The sequence below is a fragment of the Balaenoptera borealis genome (assembly GCF_965194805.1).
Source record: "Balaenoptera borealis genome assembly, chromosome: 9".
NCBI lineage: Eukaryota > Metazoa > Chordata > Mammalia > Artiodactyla > Balaenopteridae > Balaenoptera > Balaenoptera borealis.
The window spans coordinates 57,087-81,864 of NC_138873.1; the positions used below are offsets into that span (position 1 = coordinate 57,087).

General features: G+C 42.3%; 1 protein-coding gene across 1 annotated transcript; it reads left to right on the forward strand.

Moving 5' to 3' along the window:
• The first annotated feature begins 110 nt into the window (after positions 1-110).
• Positions 111-17,323, forward strand: PSMB1 (proteasome 20S subunit beta 1). Its single transcript, XM_082405304.1, has 6 exons — positions 111-291; positions 3,997-4,104; positions 7,249-7,330; positions 9,765-9,894; positions 15,879-15,985; positions 17,036-17,323. Exons 1-6 carry the CDS (start codon positions 179-181, stop codon positions 17,219-17,221), a joined length of 726 nt encoding a protein of 241 aa, XP_082261430.1. The 5' UTR covers positions 111-178; the 3' UTR covers positions 17,222-17,323.
• The last annotated feature ends 7,455 nt before the right edge of the window (positions 17,324-24,778 follow it).

Here is a 24,778-nt window from a genome sequence, read left to right on the forward strand (position 1 = left end):
CAGCTCTCTTGCAAGAGCGGGCGCCGGCTACTCACTGGAAGGCTACCGCGCTTGCCTCTAGGACCAATGACCGGCGTGAGACCGAGCGGCCGGAGGCAGCGCCGCGGAAGCCGGAAGTGGCGCTATTTCCGGTAGGGGCCGCCATCTCGCCGTGAGACAGCAGGAGCGGAGCCTCGGGATGTTGTCCTCGGTAGCCGCGTACTCGGGCCCGGGCAGAGACCTGGCCGTGGAGCCTCACAGCGCCGCGGGCCCTTTGCAGCTGCGCTTTTCGCCCTACGCTTTCAACGGAGGGTAAAGCCCGGAGAGCCGCCGCTTCCTCCTTCTCCCCCCATGTCCCTGCCTAAGGCTGTCGGCATGGCTACCCGGCTTTGCCCCGCCAGCCGCAGGCCTCCCTCTCCGTGGTTGCTCGGTTCGATCTTGTTCCTCAGGGCTTCACCTTACAGGCCAGTCACTGGGTCTCGATGTGGACGGGCAGGTTTGCGTGAACAGGAGGTAGAAATTGCTATCTGGGCTCTGCTCTGGAAGAGCTTTAAAAATGGACCGAACCTTTCCTTACTATCTCAATGGGTTTCTCGCGCCAGCAGGCAAGGGGCAGGTTGAGCATCTGAGATGAAAGAGTTAGGGTTGATTGGCCGTGTCGTTAGATGTAGTTGTGTCTGTAGCTAAATCAAACTACTTCATCATTTTCTGTTATGTTAAATAGCGGGTAGGATTAGTCGGCCAGACTTAGTTTCATAGATAAGTGTTTATTTTTAAGGGTTAGCGTAAGTTCAGGAAAAAAAATACTCAGAAGGGGGACCTTTGAATATTGTATTCTTGCATGTTGCATTCAAGTTGTCTTTTTTTTTTATTAGTTACCATCTTTATCTTAAATAATACTTTTCCTTGATAGTACGCTAAAAGAATCAGGGTTGTGGAAAAACACTGTTTAGGACTCCTAACAATGAAGAGCTGTATATTTAAGCACTGATTATAGTTTACCAACCAAACTTTGTACTTTAAAATATCCCCACCCAATTGGAACAAACAAATGGCCCTTTAAGGCAACCAGGTTAATTAATCAGTTCCTTATGGATTTGAAATTTTAATGCAGATTTTTGCGGTATGTTGCAAACAGGGTGGAAGGCCATGATTTTAGCCTTGTTTCTGCTACTAAAGAGCAGTGTAGTCTTTGGGTACCCCTCAACTTCTTGAACCCAGATTACCTTGTCTTTCTTAGCTACTCATATTTTGGCGGGGGGGCTGGGGGAGAATCAAAAGAGAAGCATTTTGTAAATTGAAAGCAGTTATCTTTTTTAATCCTCATGATGACTGAGTGTTAGATGGTATATGCCTCAATTTTACAAATGAGCCTGGGCCCTTAGAAGTTAAATTGTTTTAGTCACAGAGCTGGTGTGAAGTTGAGCCCCAGGATTTGAATCCATAGCTGTGTTGCCATGGAGTTTATGTATGCTTTTATTATTGCACTTCTAAATATTTCCTATGACAACTAATGAAGTAATTATACTACAAAATGTGTTAATAGACCCATTTCATGAGGCAGTTGCAGATTCTATATACGACTTATAAGGTATTCAGTGTTCATTATTCACTTTTTAACCTTTGTAATCCAATTACTGCCCTAAAGTTAGTTGCTATGGCGTTCTCATTACTGAATTACCTTTTCTCAGTCTTCGTTCTTTTTCTTTAATATTTACTCCTGCTGGCTCTTGGGCAGCCTTTGCTTCTACAAAATAAGACTTAGTCCTGTGTCTTTTTCTATTCTGACTAAATGTGGTTAAACTCCAGTTGATGAGCCTCCACATTTGTCACTGAGTGCTCTCACGTGTTTCATTTATGGGAAGATATTCCCAAATCTGTTTCTCCAGTTGTACCTTTCATGAGCCCCTCGATTCTGGCTTCTTAAATACAACTTTCCACCCGGATTTTCTGCCCTCACCATAACTTAAGATATTAAAACAAAAAGCAAACTAATTATTCCTCTCAATCACTTCTTATTTACACTGCTTATAATTAGGCTATCATGCTGCTTGTCAGAGTTTAAAATCTTGGATGTCAAAATTGGCTCTTCCAGCTTCTAACACATTTTGGTAGTTACAGAAACCTGTACAGTTCGTGTGTTTATGTTTTTTGGATTTACCTGTTTCTTCCTGTTTACGTTGCTACCTTCCTACTGCATTAGTCTTACTGAAAGAGTTTCCATCCTATTTCACATATAGTGTTATTGTCACAGTAGTCTTCTTAAAACTCCACTTTGCAAATGGAACTTTTCTCATTCTGCTCGTATAACCTTTGGTTCGTCACAAAAATTCCGAGATCTGTGCTTTTCCATGTGAGATCGGCTGCTGTTGGATCTGTCCTTGACATAAGCCTTATGCCACTCCACTTGTATACACAAAAAGGGACACCTGAATAAGTTGTTTGAATGTTCTATTTGAATTATACCAGTTTTCCTTTATTCACTGTTCATGTTATGTGCAATACCATCCTTTTCTACTTGGGACTTTTAGTGCCATCCCACCTCAGTAAGAATAATGGCCTAAGTTTTCTGAGCGCTTATGTTCTGTGAGGCACAGTGCAGGTGCTTTATGTGGGTCATGCCGTCTAACTCTCATAGCCACCCTTTAACACAGCAGCTGCTGATATCATCAACTTGAACTTGGATGATTTGTCCAAGGTCACAGAGCTGTTAAGTGGCAGGGACGGGTTTTGGGTAACTCCAGAGCCCAGGTTCTCAGTGATCATACTCTGCTGTCTCATGCTTATGCCACAAGGATCATAGCTAACACTTTCTGGAGGACCAGTTATGTGTCAGGCACTGGTATGAGGGGTTAACAATTATTAACTCATTTAATCCTCTAATACCCAAATAAAGTAGCTACTGTTATGATCTCTGATACATATATGAGGACACTGAGGCCTTGAGAAATTAAGCAACTTACCCACCGTCTCATTACCTGCTAAGCAGGAGAGCCAGACTCAGAACCCAGACAGTCTGCTTTTAGAATTCATGCTCTAGGCCTCCACTAAACTGCTATCATGAGCCACACAGCCACTAAGGGAAAGTTTTTTCTTTGTTGGTCCATTTTCCAACAGATATTTGGGTGTCTTCCTGAGTGCAAGACATTATATAAAGACTTGGATATAAAGAAATGAAAAACATTAAGCCTTTGAACTTCTCTGGAGGTCCAGTGGTTAAGACTGTGCACTTCCAATGCAGGGGGCAGGGGTTCCATCCCTGGTGAGGGAACTAAGATCTCACATGCCGCTTGTCATGGCCAAAAAATAAAAAATACAAAATTAATTTTATGGGGGTCGGGGGTGGTGGTATGATGAATTGGGAGATTGGGATTGACATGTATACACTAATGTGTATAAAATGGTTGACTAATAAGAACCTGCTGTATAAAAAAATAAATAAAATTAAATTAAAAAAATAAAAAGTGGGATAGGTTCTTAAAATGAGCAAAAAATATATGTATATATTTATACATACGTGCTTATGACTTTTATGTGCAAGAGAATATAAATTTTTGAAAAAGAGAAAACAAAATAAATTTAAAAGAAAAGAAAAACACTAAGCCTCTCTTCCCTGAGCTCGGATAGCTTGTGTTGTAGCGCCACTGTCTACACCTAACTGCCCTTCCACCCCCCGGCGGGCAGGGCCATGGCCTTTGGCTGTTTTATAGTATCGGTAGATGTTAATTTTTTGATGATGGTGATAAGTTAGTGATTTTTTTTCTGTTACCTTCTGCTGAGGAACCTGTAGCTCTGATTTAGGTTTGTGTTTTTTACGGAGTGCTTAATATTTTTTTCCCAGATGACTTGTAGCCAGGGATCCTTTCCCCTGATCTTTCCTCTTCCGTCTGAATCCTGCACTTGCTTACATCTAGTATGTTTTATCCCAATATGTGCTGTGGAGCATTCTCATTTGGGGAAAGGTGTTATTACCATCCAGAAGAATTCATTAATTTTTTGTCTTTCTTTTCCCCTCAGTACTGTATTGGCAATTGCAGGAGAAGATTTTTCAATTGTTGCTTCTGACACCCGACTGAGTGAGGGGTTTTCAATTCACACACGGGACAGCCCCAAATGTTACAAATTGTAAGTAAATATTTCTAAGGACATGTTCTCAGCATCTTGTGATTTAATACTGCAGGAGATTTAACTTCTAAATGACTTGTTTCATGAATTTTTAAATTGCCTGTTTGGAGCTTAGCTTGCATTTTTGTTAGGAGATTGTTTTCTAATAATTCAGTATGTAGTCTTCATGATATTTGCCATATCTAGGTACCAACAGTGTTTTTGGTAACTTAAATATTTTTTACCTCAACGTCTTATGAAAATTTCAAATATACGACAAAGGTAGCATAATTTTGCAGTGAACACTCATATACTATCACCTAGATCTTATCAGTATTTTATTATTATTACTTTATCATACGTATTTTCATCTTTCTATGCATCCATTAATATGTTGAATTTTGTTTTAGTCTGCACCTTAAAAAAGAAAATAACCTGAAACATTCAATTTAACCATATCGTAAGCAGTTATATCCATGGTTCACAGTTTTAATGGGGTGCTTATATTTTTTCTAAAACATAGGAAAGTCATGTGTATGGGGGAAGAAAGTCTGCATAAATTACCTAAATGCATCTTGCGTGTTAGCAGTGTTTGTATTTAACGTTTTTAGACACAGTTAAAAGTGGTGGTTACGCCTGCGTTGGTCCACAAGATCGTCTTAACCTTGAATTGTAGCAGGGGTGGACTGATGAGGTTCGGGTCCTCTGGGTGGGCCTTGCGGTGCTGCAGGGCGTGAGCTGGCCCACATCTTAACCTAAAGAACAGTGAACGTGTCTTCATCTTCCCAGTTCCCTTTCTGTCCACTTCTGTCTTTTGATACCCCTTTCTCTTCTCTGATTTGTAGTGCACCCATGCTATAATTTTTTTCTAAGTTGTAACTTTTGTAATTTGAAAGTAGTAACGTCATAAATAAAATTTAAATACGTAATTTTATATATATTATCCTTGTGCAAGATTCTGCTCATCTTTGTAATGTTCTGTTTTAGTTTGTGTGCTGCCTAAGTGAATACCCATTTTTTTTTTAATGAAATTCTTCAGGTATATAGAGACAGAACATTAATGACTTCCTGTGTTTCTGTCATGCATTTTTTTTTAATTTATTTATTTTATTTATTTATTTTTGGCTGCGTTGGGTCTTCATTGCTGTGGGCTCTCTAGTTGTGGTGAGCGGGGGCTACTCTTCCTTGTGGTGTGCGGGCTTCTCACTGCAGTGGCTTCTCTTGTTCTGGAGCACGGGCTCTAGAGCGCAGGCTCAGTAGTTGTGGCGCGCGGGCTCAGTAGTTGTGGCGCACGGGCTTAGTTGCTCCACGGCATGTGGGATCTTCCCGGACCAGGGCTTGAACCCGTGTCCCTTGCATTGGCAGGCGGATTCTTAACTACTGTGCCACCAGGGAAGCCCTGTCATGCATCTTTTGCACTAGACCATACATGCAGTTGAATTGCCTGCGTGCCCCTGATCCCATGCCCTTTGGGGCTGACCTAGAGCCAAGTCTGCCTCTTCCTCACCTGTTTGAGACTTACATTTCCTCTTTATTCTTTGCATAAAAACGCCTCTTCATTTATGTACCTGGATATTTGGCAAAATCATTTGGAAGCTCAGATTTTGTTCTACCCTCTTGGTACTGTCAGCTCTTCTCAGTAGTATAGGCAGTGAAGCCTTATGGTATATCAGGGGTCCTTGGCTCAGTGCAGTGAGGTTGGTTGTAGGGGTAGATCAGGAAATGCGGGTGATGCCCCCGGAGGTGCCAGTGGTCTCCCCAGCTGGACAAGTACGTTTTGTATGAGTCATCCTTATATTTCTGAAAGGAATGGTATCATGTGGCCTCTGCTGATTATTTCTTGATGAGATTGGTTTGTGTTTCCTTATACATGTCAAGACTTGGGAATTAATTTTTGAGACATAGATGTACCAAAATTTTATCTGTTTCCCTCTGGTGGGCATTTGGGTTGTTTTTGTTTGTTTTGTTTTGGAGAGCCATTAAAATAATATGTATACTTACACACAAGTGAACCTAGAGTATATCTTTGCAAACTTGCATAAGTATATTGACTGGATGAATTTCTAGCAGTGGAATTATTGAGTGAAAATGGTGTGCATTTAAATTTCTACTAGATACTGTCAAACGAGCCTTCTAAAAACTTGCATCAGTGTATACTCTTTGCCAGTATCTTGAGAGTACACATTTCCCACCACGTCACCAGCATTAGGCATTATTAGTCTAATAGGTTGAAATCATCTTATTTAGATTTGAATTTCTGATTGGCGTGGAGGTTCTTTTATATGTTTATGGTGACTTGTGTCTCTTTTTATGTGACTTTCATATAAGTTACCCATCTTTCCATTGTGTTTTTTTTTAATTGAGATATAATTGACATATAATAGTTTCAGGTATGCAACATAATGATTCTGTATTTGTATATATTGCAAAATGATCACAATTAGTCTGGTTAATATCTGTTACCACACATAGTTATGACATTTGTTTCCTTGTGATGAGAACTTCTAAGATCTACTCTCTCAGCAACTTTTAAATATGCAGCACAGGCTTATTAACTGTAGTCACCATGCTGTGTATAACATCCCCATGAGCCATTGTGCTGTTAATGCTTTTCATATTTTTAGGAACCCTTTGTAGAATAAGGAAATTAAAATTAGACTTTGGTTGTATGTACTGCACATATATTTTCTTAGTTCTTTTTTTTTTTTCTTTTTGGCTACGCCGAGTGGCTTATGGGATCTCAGTTCCCCGACCAGGGATTGAACCTGGGCAATGGCGCTCTCGGTTCTTTTTTTTTTTTTTTTAAACTTTGTTCATTGTATTTTTATAGAAGTTTTAATTTTTTATGTAATCAAATTTATAAAGCTTTTCTGTGTGGACATTGGGTTATATCATACGTAAATTGGCTGCCCTCAACCTAAGGTTGTAAAAAAAATTCAGTCATATTTTCCTTAGTCCATTCATAGTTTCATTTATTCTTTTGAGTGAGATGTTGGGGTACAGGACCTCCCCCCCGCCTCCCCCCAAAAAGAGCTAACTAAATAGTTGTCCCATTACCATTTGGTGAATAATGGGAATGGGAGTTTTCAATTTAAAATTACCCAAGACATGTTTTCCTTTACTGTCAAACCAACTCAGTTTCCTGAAATGTGGTTTTTTTTACAGAACAGACAAAACAGTCATTGGATGTAGCGGTTTTCATGGAGACTGTCTTACCCTGACAAAGATTATTGAAGCAAGACTAAAGGTAGATGCTTTTGTATATGTCTACACTATTGAAAGCTAATAACAGTTCTTTAGATTCTTTTAAGCGTACATCATGACTTGCTCAGAATAGCTGGAGAAGAACTAGTTTAGCAGGTGAAACTATAACCTATCCTGGAAATGAAATGATACTGTTACTGCAGCATCATCAAAGTAGCGTAATGTGAAACTACAGCAAGTCCCTTTTGTTAAAATACATGTACAGTATGAAGTAAAGGATTATCTACCTTTTTTGAGGCAGACTGGGAGGGGTTTCTTCTGAAGATACTCTTCCCTCAGAAATGAAACAAATCTGTTTCTGCAGAGGAGGCAAGCTTTTAGACCGAAGCTTGGTCTGGAGTACCGTCAGCTGACGTGCTCTCTTCATAGCACTGCACTGTTGGCAGGAGCAGGGGAAGAAGGAACAAACCAGCCATTGGCGCTGGAGGCACGACCCACGCCATTATCATCACCTACCCACGCCATTGTCACCTGCCCCTCAATAGGCTTTCGTTGGTCGCTAGCTGAGGAAGGAGATTCGACACAAGGTGGATGAGGGTGGAGGAGACGAAGAAAAGGGTGGTATTCGGAAGAAGTAAGAGAACGAGACAGACTAACCTGTTTTACAGTTTTTAAAGGGCTGACACTGCCTGCATGTCTTCCGTGGGAGCTGGGGAGGCATAGAAAACAAAGGAATGCTGACTTGATGAAAGCAGAGGCCCGTCTGGATTTTCATTATCGCCCGTGTGCATTAGCAGTGTTTGCTGCAAATAGTTTCAGGGAGAATAGGATAGGTGTAATTTGGACTGTACTAAAATGGATTTTATCTGTAATAATAACCAGTAACTACTCTCTTAGTTGGTAACAGTATAGGGTTAGAGTAGGATTCTCAATCACCATGTGTCAATATTCAGAAATGTAGCTCTGTTTCTTAATCAGTTATAGCTTGCTGACATTTTTTAAACTGCTGATATTTACAGTGTCAATATTATATGCTGTTAATTTTCTTATTTAATTTTGTAGGCTATGTGTCATAATTTTTAATTTAGTAGTTGGTAAGTCCAGCTGGTACATGAAAAAGTTAGTCGGGTTGGTCGCGTTCTGTTTTGCCTATTTGTGAATAACCCTTAAGATTATGAGTGATGTCACTGGAGTATGTAATGAATTTGTTTAACTGATACTTGCTTTCTGAATGTGTAGAAGTGATTTCATTCAGCATTTATCAATTGTTAACATTTATTTAAAACCTATTTATATTGAAAGCTTTAGTGACTTACATTTATTGATGTATTTGTATGATTCCTAATGCATATTTTATAAATGGCATTGAGAGGACAAAAATAAACATTGACATGGAGAGTAATGTTTTGTTAATAAAATAAGCAACAGTGAGTTCAACTCAATGTACAGTCCTTGAAATTTTTCTTTCATATATTATTGTGTAGATGGTGAGGTGAATAAATGTTGGTGCTTGGTTTTGAAATGAAATGAAATCAAGAATTTTCTTTATAACCGTGGAAAAAAATGTTTCTATACACCGATTTATCCAAGTAGCTCATTTCTCATCTTTCTTCAGTATTTGTCATTGTTTGATTTTATAGTACTTCTTAGGTTTCTCTTTAGAGATGTTTGCTATGTAGCTGACAAATTGCTGAACTTAAATTTATTTTATTGGATAATTTGGGATTCCCAAGGATGTAGTAAATCTAAGATTGGAAATCACTGTATAAGATGCTATTTTTGGATACTTCTGTTCTCCGTGGTAGATGCTCTAAGGATCAAGACCACTGTACTGTATTCACACACAGTTGGGGTGCTGCCCTCATATCTCACAGGTATCTACTCTGCAAAGAGAGGGACTTATATCTGAGTCTGATCAGGAGTTAGCATAGCAAATATCTTCAACTTTATGAGCCATTTGGTTTCTGTGGCAACTGTTCAACTCCGCCCTTGTGCAAAAGCAGACATAGACAATATGTAATGAATGAACGAGACTGTGTTCCAATAAAACTTTATAGAAACAAGTGGTGGGCTGGATTTGGCCCATGGACTTTCCTGACCACTGTCTGTTTGCAGAGTGGAGAGCTGGATTTGGAACACCCTCTCCAGGTCGCCTCATATGCTCTGTTTGTGTATATTTGCTCTGGAGTTAGCAGTGCCTGGGATGAGGATGGCGTGGAAAGTAGTCTTTAAACCAAAGAGCTGAGGGCAAACTTAGCATTCTTTCCCATAGAAGTGTTTGTAGCCCCCAAAAATGATAGGACATAATAAAGTATTATTTTATTTTAGTAGTATTGTGTTGTTTAATCATGAAAGAAACAGGCATCCTTTCCCACTTCACCAAGATAGGCTTTCATTCTTTTCAATTTACTGTTCATTATTCTAGTTTTTAATATATTCTGCCCCTACATGCCTGTTATTTTTGTTAATAATTGCAGATGTATAAACATTCCAATAATAAGACCATGACGACAGGGGCGATTGCTGCAATGCTGTCTACGATCCTGTATTCTAGGCGCTTTTTTCCCTACTATGTGTACAACATCATCGGGGGACTCGATGAAGAAGGTAGGATGTTTTCTTTCTGGATGATGAATGGGGTGGCATGTCTTAGATGTGTGTGTTTCCAACCAGAGTTGAAAAGAACCAGATACCCTCTTCCCAGCAACTTCATTTTCTCATAATTAAAGCAGTGAAGAAACTGAAGCTAAAAGGGAAATAAATGATTATCCAGAGACACACAGCAAGTGGTGTATTAAGTGAATGTTGGGCAGTCAGTTGTTTTACTATTTTCTCAAGATCTTGCATGAATTTGATAGTATATTTAGCATTTTAATCTTACAGAAAGAAACCTGACTTGGAGAAGCTTGACCTAAGTATGATTCTAAGTAAGACAAACAATACTTGACTTCAAAAGGTTTTTTTGAAAGTAATGTGTTAAAGAAGTGCATTTCCACCAGTGTTTTTGGATCATTTTTAAAATCCCTCTTTGATTTTCTGTCAGAGTCGTACCAGGAGGGCCAGGGAAAATCAGCGTTGTTGCTTGACATTTCCATGCTGTTTTTGATCCAAAGCATGGATCAAAGGGCAGCAGTGTTTTTCACCAGGTCTGATTTAATTGACTTTTAGTTGCTTCCAGAAATCAAATACAATCTCCCAGGACAGATCTGTGCTGCCTTTTAGAGTAGTCCATTGTAAAAAGAAGTTACAGAAATGTCTTGGGTATCATTGAAACGAGTCTGCCTTTCTGAGAGGGAAGGTTTCTGGATAGGATGGAGTCAGGTTCTTCTCATCTCCTCTCTAGTTTTTCCTCCTGTCTGTTTCTGTTCCATAGGTTTTTTCTTTGTTCTCCCTCCCTCTCTCTCTCTCCCTCCCTCTCTCTCTCTCCCTCCCTCTCTCTCTCTCGCCTCTGCCCCTGTATGTGACCTCTGGGAGCATTCTCATCATTTTACCTACCATGGTTTATATGAGGACAAATTAGGTTGACACAGTTTTTTCAGGCTTTCAAACTTGCTTGAAAACTAAGAGAAAATATAAAGCACAGAAATGGTACATAGAAATTAATTACACTTAACCTGGGTAATTAAATTCTAGCCACAGGTTAGCTTGCCTAAGCCAGCATGCTGGGCACTTCTGGTGCCTTTTTTGACTTCAGTTATGTCTGCCTTGAATGTCAGGTCAATAAGTTCAGATTTTAGCAATATTAGTAACAGCTGCCATTGAATCTCAGCAGCCGGACAATGTCCTTTGAGTCTTCCTGAGCATCAGGCTGATGGGAGAAAGCTCATGTGTGCTGAACGGCAGAGCTAAGGTTTGGATCTGTTTGACTTCAGAGCCCTGTGCTTTGATTTCCACGTGATTACACTCTTGCTTGTTTTGGTGGTATTCTCAGGCATTTCTAACCTTTTTTTTCCCCCCTCTAATCTTGTCTGGTTTGATTTGATTTTTATTCTTTAGAGGAATTTATGTGTGTAGTAAAGCCGTCCTTTGCCTTCTTTTTCTGTTTCCCAGGACAGTCTCCAGCTCTTTCACCCGTGCTTTCCTCTTGCTTGGTTTATTTCCTTGTTTGGTGGTGTGCATCTCTAGAGAAATTTCTGAAGAAAGGAATCAGGAGACCTGTTTGAGTCTTTTCTGTATCCTAGTGTTGTGAGAGGTTACAGCGAGGCTCCTCGTCCAGAGTCTTTTCTCATTTCCTTTGTCTCCTCTGCCTTCTTCTTGCCTCTCCTCCTCCTCTCCCAGCCCTGCCTTCTCCACAGCCACCTGGGCTGTGATCCCATAGGTCCTCATTTTTTCCCCGGCATGTTGTCCACCTGTTTATTTTTTTGTTCTGCTCTGAAGATTTCCTCAACTTCAGTGCCTCATTCTTTACTGAGCTTTCTATTTTTGCCATCATTAATTTCCAAGAGCTTTTTCTTATTTGTTAGCTCCTTTATTTTTATTTTAAGTATCCTGTTACTGCTAGATTTTTTTTTGTACTTCCTTTGAAGTTTTCCTGTGTTCTCTACATTTTATCCAATTGCTTTTTTTTAATGCATAATTTGATAAGTTTGGAATATGTATACACCCACTGAGACAATTTATTCCTTTTTTAAAAAATTATTTATTTGTTTTTACTTTTGGCTGTGTTGGGTCTTCGTTGCTGCACGCAGGCTTTCTCTAGTTGCGGCGAGCGGGGGCTACTCTTCATCGCAGTGCGCGGGCTTCTCATCGTCGGGGCTTCTCTTGTTGCAGAGCACAGGCTCTAGGTGCACAGACTTCAGTAGCTGTAGCACTCGGGCTCAGTAGTTGTGGCTCGTGGGCTCTAGAGCGCAGGCTCAGTAGTTGTGGCGCATGGGCTTAGTTGCTCCACGGCATGTGGGAAGAGATCTTCCCGGGCCAGGGATTGAACCCCTGTCCCCTTCATTAGCAGGCAGATTCTTAACTACTGCACCATCAGGGAATCCCTCAGATTGCTTTCTTCATCTTGTTTATTTTTGGCTGCTGCCTTCTACATTGGAGGCTTCCTTCAAATTTCTTTTGAATTTTGGCCGTCCATTTGTACTGAAGAATGATAATCAAAATCTGGTCATAAAGGTCTGCACTGAAGGAGCACATCAGCTCTCCATTTAACACTTCTGTTTTTGTACCTGCCTTTTACCTTGTCCATGCTTAAGCCTGGTGCCTCCAAGTCCAGAGCCTCTGCTGAAGTTTTGAGATTTTTTTTTTTTTGGCTGTGTTGGGTCTTCGTTGTTGTGCGCAGGCTTTCTCTAGTTGCGGCGAGCGGGGGCTACTCTTTGTTGCAGTGTGCAGGCTTCTCATTGCGGTGTCTTCTCTTGTGGCAGAGCATGGGCTCTAGGTGCGCGGGCTTCAGTAGCTGTGGCTCGTGGGCTCTAGAGCGCAGGCTCAGTAGTTGTGGCGCATGGGCTTAGTTGCTCCACGGCATGTGGGATCTTCCCGGACCAGGGCTTGAACCCGTGTCCCCTGCATTGGCAGGCGGATTCTTAACCACTGAGCCACCAGGGAAGTCCCTGTTTTGAGATTTTATTTCCTGTCTTTTGTGTTGGTGGAAGTGGGGCTCTGTTCCTGTGGAGACCCTCAGGACACTGGGTCAACGGCTGACTTCAGGACACAGTCAACAGCTATCTACTTTGACCTCTGTGCTCTTACCTCGCCAGTTGCAATCATACCCTCTTTTAAAAAATTTTCCCCAAGTTAATGAGGGCTTTAGTTTTTCTGTAATGAAGACAATAATGCTTATAGAAGTCAAATAGTACTGGGAGATACAAAGATAAAAGTAGTAATCCCCCAAAGCCTGTCCCTAGAGATAATTACTATTCAACTTCCAGCGAACATGCTTTTAGATATATTGGTATGCATACGTGTACACTACATAAGTAGGATGTAGTTTATACGTTTTTCTGGGACTCTACAGTGGCTGTATTATCACTGAGGTAGTTTTATGCTGGTTCATGAAGACATGCGTAATGATTTCAAGGCTGACATACGGGATGGAGCTGCACCGTAGTTTCCCCACCAGTCCTCTGAGGGTCATGTAGGTTGTTTCCAGTTTTCTTAATATAAATAATATGACAACTCTTGTACATACAATTTTGTGTACTTCTCCGACCCTGCTTATCTCCCTGGAAAAAATTCCTAGAAGTCGAGCTTCCGGGTCAGAGAATATCTATATGTTTTGCATTCTGCTGGCACCATGGGCTTGCCCTTCAGAAAGAGTTCTCCTGCACTCTACCAGCAGCGGTGTGAGTACCTTCTTTTATTTTGGGTTTTTTTGGTTCTGTTTTTGCATCCTAACCAGTATCAGAATTTTAACACATTCTGTGTCTTTGCCTAGTAAATACTTTGTTGTTTTAATTTATATGTATTTTTTGTTTATAGAGGTTGGGTGTCTTCGTGTTTATTGCCCTTTTCATTTCTTCTTTGGAGACTGACCCATGTGTTAATCTTTGCTCATTCCCTTATTCGCGGGTTATTTACTTACTGATTTATAAGAACAACTGTGTTAACCCTTTGTAATGTATGTGGTAGATACCGTGCAAGAGTGTTCTTGGTCTCTGCCCTTTTGGGATGTGTCTTTAGCTACACACAAGTTCCTGAGTTTCATACAAATCTGTCAATCTTTTCTTTATGGTATTGAGTGTCTTAACTTTGTTAGAAACGCCTTCCCCACCAAAGGCTTACCTGTGTTTTTTTCTAGGACTTGTCTGGTTTTATTTTATTTTTTACTTTGAAATCATCGCACTTTTTAGGAATTATTTTGATGAGGAAAATCACTTTATACCTACAGTCAAGACAGCCTTCTGCACTCATGTTACAGATGTCTCTTGCTTTTTCTAAGGGAGTCTTTGAAGCTGTGGTCTTGGGTACATTCCACTCTTTCGTTTTCCTCAAAGCTGTTGTGTGTGGTTCTCTGAGATTGGTTTGCCCTTCGGTAAATCTTTTGAGCCTCATTTTACTTGTGGCCTATTGGCCTCATGAGCGATACGGTTGTTCTTTCGGCTTTATACTTCAGAGCGCTTCTTTATGTGTTGAAGTTAGTGGCCTTGCTCGCTGTGACCTTGTTTCTTGTTCTAAGCTTGCTCCCACCAGAGCACTTCTCCAGGTTCTTTCAGGTGCTGCCTCCTCAGCCGGGTTAGGGTTACGGTTATATCTCCGTAATTCTGCTGTGGGAAAAATACACACAGCTAACATTGGCAGTTGTCCATGGTAGGAAGAAGATTGTCCTTATCTCGCATCTCCCAGGGTAACTACTGGAGTGTTTCAGTTATGGCATAATGTGTTTTAAAAATCAGTTGTGTCACTTTTAAGTCATACCTTATAAATGATCCGTGATTTCTCACACTCAGAACAGAGTTGTTTTTAAAAGGCCTTTTTAAAAATTAGTGACATGTATTCTTTGTAATAACTCAATACCAAAGCATATAAAGTGATTCGCTTCTTTTCTTGTCTGTAATCCCACAAAGATGGATAACTATAGTTTACTTATTAATCTTTCCATACGTTTTTGTGTGTATATATAAATGTGTGTACAGTTTACTTAAGGCCTTTAAACAAAAATAGGACTGTACTCTGCATACCACAGAGCTCTTTATTTTACATTGTCCTACGGATGTGTCCCACAGACCTGTCTTCCTCTTCGTAGTCTGCACATTGCTGTCTTGACATATCATTTTCTGCTAATGGATTTGGTTGCTTGTAAGTTTTTGCTCTGTAAGAGATACAGAAATGATCTTGTACATATTGCTTTGTGTGTTTATGTAAGCATTACTTGTAGGTAAATCTTAATTCTGTAAGTGAAATTACTACTGGGTCATAGGGTACGTACTTTTTCTCTCTACTCTTCACTGCGGTGCATGGGCTTCTCATTGCGGTGGCGTCTCTTGTTGCGGAGCACGGCCTCTAGGTGCGCGGGCTTCAGTAGTTGTGGCGCACGGGCTTAGTTGCTCCGCGGCATGTGGGATCTTCCCGGAGCAGGGATTGAACCCGTGTCGCCTGTATTGGCAGGCGGATTCTTAACCATTGCGCCAGGGAATTCCAGGGAAGTCCCTGAAATTTCTTCTTAATTAAATTGATGTTTTTATGGTGCTGATGCTAAAGAGTGTGCTTACTGTTAGTTTAAAAATACACAGTGAGTTTCCATGCTTCTCCCATGCAGCACCAGGAAGACCTGACACTTGTGTCTGTACTGCAACTACACCAGTTAGCTTTTTACGAATGTTGTGAGGAGTTTGGTGCAGAACTTAGAGCAGGACCTGTGATTGTTAACTAGTGAACCTGTGAGACCACATACATAGTGGGAGCCACGGCGTGGTATTCGGTGATGGTGGCTTGAAGAGAGCATGAAGCCCCTGGTGGCAAACGCCATAGCGGACAGGAGTGGGCAGGTGGGCCTCCGATTGCGTTCTGAGGGGAGGGGAGGAGCAGACTGCACTTCTTCTGAAATTTTAGCCAAGTTGATAGTCCATTTTGTATCACATTTTGATTAGATTTATTTTTACCACGATTTGGGAATGTGGTCAAGATGCATCCTTACGGAGACTGTTTTCTTCTTTAAGGGAAGGGAGCTGTGTACAGCTTTGATCCGGTGGGGTCCTACCAGAGAGACTCCTTCAAGGCTGGAGGCTCAGCCAGTGCCATGCTGCAGCCCCTGCTTGACAACCAGGTAATAAGACTGCGTCCAGGGGTGGTGGCATTAACACGAAGTGCCTTCCTCTGCATTCTCTTCATTAGCTTAGGGGAGCGCAGAAGTCAACGCTTTCTTGTGATTCACTGCTGAGCTTGCTTGGCTGATGTGCCCCACCCAACCTTCTTGTCTCTGTTCTACTGGTTCTCCTGCCGCCACTCATTTCCATGGCTCCAGCTTCATCCCTGTTTTCATGACTTCGAAGGTGCTTCTGTCTACAATGGTTGGTCCATGTTTTTGGTTCTCCTCTTGCCATTTTTACGTGAAATCATGAAAATGCATTTCTCCCCCAATCTCACCATTTCTGTGTCACCTCATTTTGTATTCTAATTTCCAAGTATATCTTTAATTTGCCCCCTTTTCTGTTAGTGCTGGCTACATTCAGGCTTGCATGGCATCTTGCCTGGATCATTGTGTTTATTTCCTAACATCCTTTTTGCCTCCAAGCTTACTTCCCTATTTCATCCTCCTTGCTTATCTAAAATGTGTTATGTAATATGTAGTTACTTCTGCTTATTGCTTATCTGCCTCATCTCCTGTCACTCCGTATTCCACTCAGATCCTTGAAATGATGTGCCTTCCCATCTCCATCCCTTTGGAGATACCACCGCCTCCGTCTGGAACATTACTCCATCCTTTAACTCGTTTATCCTTTAGCACTCCTCTACTCAGATGTATTTTCTGCTGAAGCTTTCTTTTCTTCTCCCGGGAGATTCAGTTATGAGAGCTTGGGGCTCTCCTGGCTCTATTTTCTTCTTAGTTTCAGCACATTCTGTAACGATAGTTTGCTTACATATGTTCACCCCTCTACTGTATGCTTCTCAAGAGCAGTGGCTTTGTCTCAGTGGATATTTGTCAGGTGTTAGGTATGTGTAATTCAGCCAGGTCTGGAAATATTTCAGTTGAGGGACATTTGAAGTTTGTGTGATGTGTTCATTTTGAACCCTGAGACATGTGAAAGCCTTGGGGGAGACTGGACTGCCTTTGTATGGTCACATGATGCCTCATCCAAGTTTTCTATCCCACCAGGTTGGTTTTAAGAACATGCAGAATGTGGAGCATGTCCCACTGTCCTTGGACAGAGCCATGCGGCTCGTGAAAGACGTCTTCATTTCTGCCGCTGAGAGGGACGTGTACACTGGGGACGCACTCAGGATCTGCATCGTGACCAAGGAGGGCATCAAGGAGGAGACTGTGCCCCTGCGGAAGGACTGAGTTCTGTGCCGTTGTCCTTGATCAGTTCAGAACTGGTTAAGTTTGTACCTGGGGACTGTTGGACCGATCTGTTTTATTAAAGAATAAAACCCCAAGCACTTATTTTGTTATGACTTGTTTTCTTCCAGGACAGAACTAGGAAGTAGAATTTCTTTTTCCTTCCATTTTCTTCATTCTTCCTGTATTTTTCTGTCCTCCAGAGCTGTTTTGTATTTTAAGGATACAAAATCTTTTAGCTTTCATCTATCTGGAAAAGTTCACTGTTTTGATCAGCTTATCGTCTTGCAGTAGTCAGCCCATGTCATGAAGAGAGTGTTTGTTTGGAATTTATTTAGCCCACCCAGCTTGCCTTGAAGAGCAGATTACCTTTAAACCATCTCAATTTTATTAAGACATTAATGGATGTAAATACAATATGTTAAAATTTATCATCCCTGGGATTGTTAAACAGTCTGGAATGGATGTTTTGGAGGAAAATCTTTAAATCAACCAGAATAGAAGAAAATTGTAAAAGCAGATAGCCCTGTAAACGGGCTTTAGCCAGAAATCTGGAATAATTTTTATAAACACTTTGGGAATGTTAAAATTGATACCTAAATTTTGATAGAGTTTTTGTTTTGTTCAAAATGCGATGGAGTCAACATTGGATTTGGAGTAATTTTCTTGATGTCGAACAAGTCAAATTTTGTGCTACGTAGGGGTGTGATTTGCCTCACGGCCAATTTTACTGTTGGCCTTCCATGAAGAATTTAAATGATCAAAACCCCGTAGAGGATACATATTTTAAAATTTGCTCGAGAAGTATTTGTTGAATACTCTCTCACGGGCACCAAGGATGCAATGGTGACATCTCATTCGTTTCTCTTACAGCATCACAACTGGAAACTAGACTATCGCACTCAAAGTACACATTTGTCTTTATTATACCAGTTATCCAGAGACAGACACAGAATCAGTAGGATACAGCCGGAGATTACTGGTCACTGGCTCACACGGTTATGGAGGCTGAGGAGTCCCGTTCCCTGTGGCCTGCAGCCTTGAGACCCGGGAGAGGTGGGGGGTATGGGTTCCAGTTAGAGTCTGAAGGCCTGAGACCCGGAGAGCCGACGGGGTGAGGTCCTGTCCCCAAGGACGAGGGACGACGGCAGTCCCAGCGCAACAGGGAGGGAGAACAATTGGATGATGCCCACCCAAACTGGGGAGGGCAACAACCTCCTTACTCGGTCCAGTTCAAATGCTGATCTCACCCAGCAACCCTCACAGACACCTAGAAATAATGTTTAGCCAAATAGCTCGGTACCCTGTCACCCAGTCAATTTGACATTAAATTAACTGTTATATAAGCTACAGGTGTATTTTACTTTTTGTTTCAAAGGATTTTCTGTTGATTTGGGATTCAGTTTTTCACTGCTTAAAATTATATATATTGTGCATATATATATGTTTCCATAAGGTCCTCACCTCCCAAGGTTTCTAGGACCATTTTTCCCCCCACCCTCAGGTACAAATTATTTTAGCATAATATTCCTCTAGACCGTGAACGTGGTCTCATTTGAAGGTCTTGTCCAGAATGTGCTAGATATGGACCCTTCTGGAGCTCCCTCTGACTCCAGTTTGAGTGGCTTTTATAGGTCATTCAATCTCAAGTGCTCACCTTAAAAAGGCAGCCTTTTAGCACTTAGATAGATTGGAGGTGCCAGCCTTTAAGGTCCTGATTAGAAAGCTGCCATTATGTTGTGACTTTGCTTTATAGATGAGCTACATTCCCGCCTGTAGCACAGAATTGAAAGAATCTGATAATATTAGAAATTGTTGGGGGAAAGGAGCACTTACTCTTTGGAGGTATTAGCCATGGCTTTGGTTTACACACACTGAATTGGAATGCTGTGTAGATGTTTGTTTTTTCTTTAATTATCAGAGAAGAAATGCTTTTTTGCAGTCTGCTCGACAGGGCTGCCCAATGGGGTAGCCCCGGCTCAGAGCTGAGCCTGTGACGGGCAGGGGCTACTCTTGTGCCTCTGAGTTTCACATGCAGCCACATTGCCCGCTCTAATTGCAAAGACAAATCAGGCTGTGAGACAGTGACTCTGCAAGCCTACTTGAGAGGAACATGAACCACTTAGTAGGAAAATGGTCTTTATTACTAAAATGTCTCAATGATTACCCTGATGGGTTTTCCCCCTGCTTTTCTGTACCTGTTAACCTAGGAGAGCCCTTCAGTAACGTCTTCTGACTCCAGGGTCTACCATTCCCTCTGTTTGTGACTTTCAAGGTGTGACTAGTGGGTCCCCTATATCAGAATTATGTAGAGCGCTTGTTAAAAATGAATTTCTGGGGCTTCCCTGGTGGCGCAGTGGTTGAGAATCTGCCTGCCAATGCAGGGGACACGGGTTCGAGCCCTGGTCTGGGAAGATCCCACATGCCGTGGAGCAGCTGGGCGCGTGAGCCACAACTACTGAGCCTGCGCATCTGGAGCCTATGCTCCGCAACAAGAGAGGCCGCGATAGTGAGAGGCCCGCGCACCGCGATGAAGAGTGGCCCCCGCTTGCCACAACTAGAGAAAACCCTCGCACAGAAACGAAGACCCAACACAGCCAAAAGTGAATAAATAAATTTTTAAAAATAAATAACAAATGTTCAAGTACAATTGGTGTCTTTCAAAAAAAAAAAAAAAAGAATTCCTGGCCCACCCCAGACATATTGTCCTGGTTTCTGGACTAGGCCATGAAAACTTGCATTAGGAAACAAATACCCAATGTGAAAACTCCCGTAACAACTCTTCAGGCAGGCCCAATCGGAGGAACAACCCTTAGGAGACATACAACGAAGGACTGATTACAGGTTTGACCTCGTGCCGTTACGAGGGGCCGGTTAGATGTGCGTGTGCTTGGTGCCGGGGCCCAGGGCACCGCGCAGCCTAGGCTGGTGGGAAGGGACAGTGGGTGTGAAGGGAACACACGGCCAGTCTGGAAACTATGAACTGGGGCGTGAGGACATTCTCAGCAGCCCCACTACCTTCAGAGATGGCTACAAGGGGCTGGGCTAAACACTCACCCGGCACAGCAGCCGGGAGAAGCTAGAGGGAGGCCGGCGGGAGCTGAAGGCACCACCACGCCCACCAGATGGGCACAAAAGGAAGACGGGTGCTGCCTCATCTCACCGGCCAGCCCGCTTCCTGAGTCGGCAGCAGCAGGCCACACCTAAACGTGGGAAGGACATTCAGGTTCCCACCCCACAGAGGAGGAGGCAACTATGTCCATGGGCGATTTGGACCGCGGGCAGCCCGAAGGCTTGGAGAGCTGGGGTACAAGAACCTCCTGCTACCGTCTGCCAGAGGGTATGAGAGAGTTGTCTGTTAACATCTGGGGCCGGGTTACTCTCTTGGACGGGGAGGGGCTCACGGTGTGCCTGTAGTGACTCTGGGCACGTCCAGCCGAGGAAGAGGACCTGACCACCACAGCCACCATCACCCTCTCTGAGCAGGTGCCCAGCGTCTCTGTCCTGAAGTCATCTGCTCTCCTCTCTCCTCTAGCATGAGATTAGCTGCCCATGTGGCTCTCCCTGGTCTGAGTGCCTCCTTGGAGTGTGTAATCATCTTTGAAAAATGTTTTTTCTGTAATAGGAAAATCTTTTCCAAAAACAGCCTGGGAAAACAACAAGCAACAAAAACCCAACATGGGGTATGAACTGATATCCACAGGGCTGACTTAGAAAGTATAGGTGACCAGGAGTGTGGTCTCACACACTGTCCTCAAGCAGACCCACAACCTGTGCCTCTTCTGCAGTGAGATGCTGCTGGAAGGGCCCTGCCGGAAGCTGTGGGTTTGGAGGAGGAGTTGGCTGCGGTCCAGGGAGGCCATCGGACCCTCATTCTTAATGGAAGTCAGATCTGTGGGCCACTCTCCCTGAGGCCACTTGATGGCAGTGTTGTCTCATCTGGCTGGCCATCCTGCATCTGGGGACCTGGTGTTCGGTAAGGAAGCATGTTGCTGGCCCAAGTTCTCCCAGCGCAGACTGCTGAGCTCCTGTGAGAGCCCTGAGCCTGGTGGTAAATCCTGTTTGGTAACCTGGAAGGAGGGTTGCCTTGCTATGTGCTAAATCCCCCTCACCCTCATATCAAAGTGGAAAGGACAGGAGATGAATGCAGAAAAATTGGTAGTAATCGATACTGGCAGAGATAAACCGAAAAGTTGGGAGGTAGTTATCTATACTGGAGGTCCTGTGTATGTGTATGGGTGGGAGGGGAGAGAGGGAGAAAGAGAAAGGAGGGGAGAAAACATCAGAACACAGAATTTCTTTGGAAATGGGGAAATTTACGGGGTTTGCTCAGGTAGCTGACTGGTGGTAGAACTGAAATTAAGACTCAGTATTCGTTTTATGCTACTGGGCTCTCTCTCTGGGGTTTCTTTGTTTTCTGCTACCAGTAAATCCTTTTACTTCTTGTACTTCAGTATGTTCCTTTCAAATGAACTGTGATGTTATGATGCTCTAAGGACCCAAGGCTACAAATGCCACTGAGATTCGTGGGTGAAGATTTTGTGTAGGCGCTCATGGTAGAAAATATCCACAAAGTCATGAGCACGATCTCCATTTAATGAAGTTCTAAATCCCAGTGAGTGGGCTGCTTACTTCAAGTAGTAACTACACCCCCAAGAAAATGCAAGAAAAGACTTGCTTTTCTTGCATTTAACTTAATGCCTTTTGATTTAATAGGAGTTGGCCTCTACTGATTTCCTGTGCCACTGGCAAGGGAGACATGTGTTTTCCTTATATATCACAGGTAATTTTGCCTTTCTTCTCTTTTGCTCAGAAGAGAAATCTGGTAACCCCGAGGCTGACCTGCCCTAACTGGAAAAAGTTCAAAAAGGAAAAAGGAAAGCTTGCCATTATAATGACCACATTTTCTAAGCCAAAGTTTGAAACATGCTGTAATATACGGTCTGACCAAACATTTCAATTCAAGGCTGTCTTTCAAATATTAACACTTGTAATAGACCTGTTAAGAGTACCTATTTAGTTTTGTTTTTCTTTCCTAACATTTATTTTTAGCTATTTCAAAACCTGCACCTGGATTCTGTTTTCTTCCCGTTCTGATAATCTCATCAACTTTTTGAATTGACTGTTGAGAACCATGAGGCTGGCCTAGAGGCCGAAGACACGGCTGGTCCGTTTGTGGCGATGTTGCTGGTTTTCCTCTTCACTTAAGATGCTAAGAACGTCCACCTACAAACCTGAAATGTTGGCTAGCATCTCAGGAGGTCATCTCGGACTGTACAAACTCTGTTATCACTGCTTCCTGGGAGGGGTGCTGTGTACGAATCTCTGGAAGCTTGTAGGCTTGGGGAAGGCCTCCAGGAGAACTGCCAACCATCCTGCTCCTGGACTCTGAGGCTCTGAAAGCCTTAAATGTCATAGAACACTCCCCGTTTGTAGGATCCTTGTGAAACTTCTCAGAGGGAAGGGGAAGGTGTGAACAGGGAGAAAGACACAGGGTCAGGGACAGGAGGCCCTGGGTAATGTCAGAGAGCCAGGGTGGTTGGTCATATTCCTTTCTGCAGGCTCTGAAAAGAGTATGAACCATGTGAGCTGGGACTTGAGAACAAAGAAAAGCCAGGGGTTTGAGGATCTTGGGGATGAGTTTGCAAGGCTCATTTGTTCCCCGAAATACCAGCTGAGCACCATCTCCGTGCCAGGCCTGGGGCGCAGCACTGACAGACACCAGTCCTCTGGAGAAGCTCATCTTATGTTGGGGGAAGGGACACAGTCAACACAGAGGAATATAGGTTCTAGAGGGAGCAGAGCAGGAGGGAGGCTGTGCTGGCGACTCTTCCTGAGAAAGAAGCCAAGCGCTTAGTGTTGTGCCTCAGAGGGAGGCTGGGATCCGAACGCGAAGGTCATGTGTTGAAGCCTCAGCTTCTTCCTGTGCGGCGTTCCTGGTTCCCTTTGAGAAAAGCCCTGGAACTCGGCCCATGTGGGCTGTTGCTGGTGGGGGTCCCGACGTGCAGCACATCTAGGTAAATAAAAACCTCATCCAGACGCTGTTTCTGTTTTAAGTTCCTTATAAACCAACCATTGGGAATGATTGAGCAATTTATGAAATACTGACTTCCTAGGAACTGTGCAGCCCTTAAAAGTAGTGCCCGTGGAGCCCTTGTGGTAACACTGCAGAATATTAGGGCAGAACGTTACATGAAATCCACAGAATGAAACTTGTCTGTGCGCCATGGCCACGGGTAGGCGAAAACATGAATATAATAATGCCGAAGAAAAAACATCCAAATTAATACAGTGGAGTGGCCCAAGACGGGTGGTTTTCCTCATTTTATAGACCCCCATAATGATATTTTGTCATTAAAAAAAAGTTTTAGGTAAAGTTTTGTAAATTCAGAATTCTACATTTAATAACTCCTCTTCCATTTTTGCCAACCTCCTCAAAATATTTTATTTTGAGTGTGGATGCAATCTAGTAATCAACTTAATGAGAAAAATCTAACTGGTAATTTGATTTGAGTTGGTAAAAAATTAGGTTGCTTGACAGAGTATCTCATTTTTAACCAGCCACGTTGACATCAAGAGATATACCTGATCATTTCCTAATTGTTAACTAATAAAAACTATTGTTTTCATGGTGCTATTTTCATAAGCCACAAATATTTTGGGGGTGGGTAGATGGGGCAAGCATGGGGCTAGCGGCAGAGCACGTGCCTGCGGTATTTCAGGAGTGGTAGGCAGTTAGGCAACGGCATGGCCAGACTACTAGTCTTGTTTATCTGTCGAATTATGAAACTGGAACCCTAGCCTTTTTAGAAAGAGGTGCACAAAGTCTCTCGGTTGTCTGGAGAAAATCACAGAGAATTCTTACTTCCCTCAGTCTTCATGAAGGTGAAAGGAGTTTTAACCTTTAGCAAACATTACAAAATTCTAACAAAGAAAATGATATTGAAGGGTGTAGAGTTTCCCTCAAAAAGACACGCTAATAAATGCTTAGAGGCAATATGTCCCCCACAAAAAAATTAAAGAATAACTCCAGGGAAAATCACCAATGCCTTTTTTATTCCATTGGAACTTTGGAGTAACGTCAAATATCAACACTTCAAAAACAAGAAAAAAAAACACATTTTTTCTTACAGTTTTCACAAATTGGAGGGAAACAATTACTGGTCAAAACTTATCAGGAAGTTTGGTGTAGTTTTGGGGGGCATTTTAACTTCTCTTCTCCCCTTGATAAATTTGTATTGTCCCGTATCCCTCATAATTCTATGAGAAAAATATGTGTGTGATTTTACACTGGAGAAGACTTTAATATGAGATCTTCATTTGCTCAAAATTTACAGCCAGTTTTGAGCCCTCCTGATACTTCAGTGCCTCCTGTTCTGTATCTTCTATTAAATAGAAGAAAGAAATCTTCTATTTGATTCTAAAGCATCTATTTGATGTGAAGAAATCAGATGAAATCCTATAACTTCATCCATAAATATTTCAACCCTCTAAAAGATAATGATATTTTAAAATATAATCACAATTTCATAATCATACTTTAAAAGATTAACTCTAATT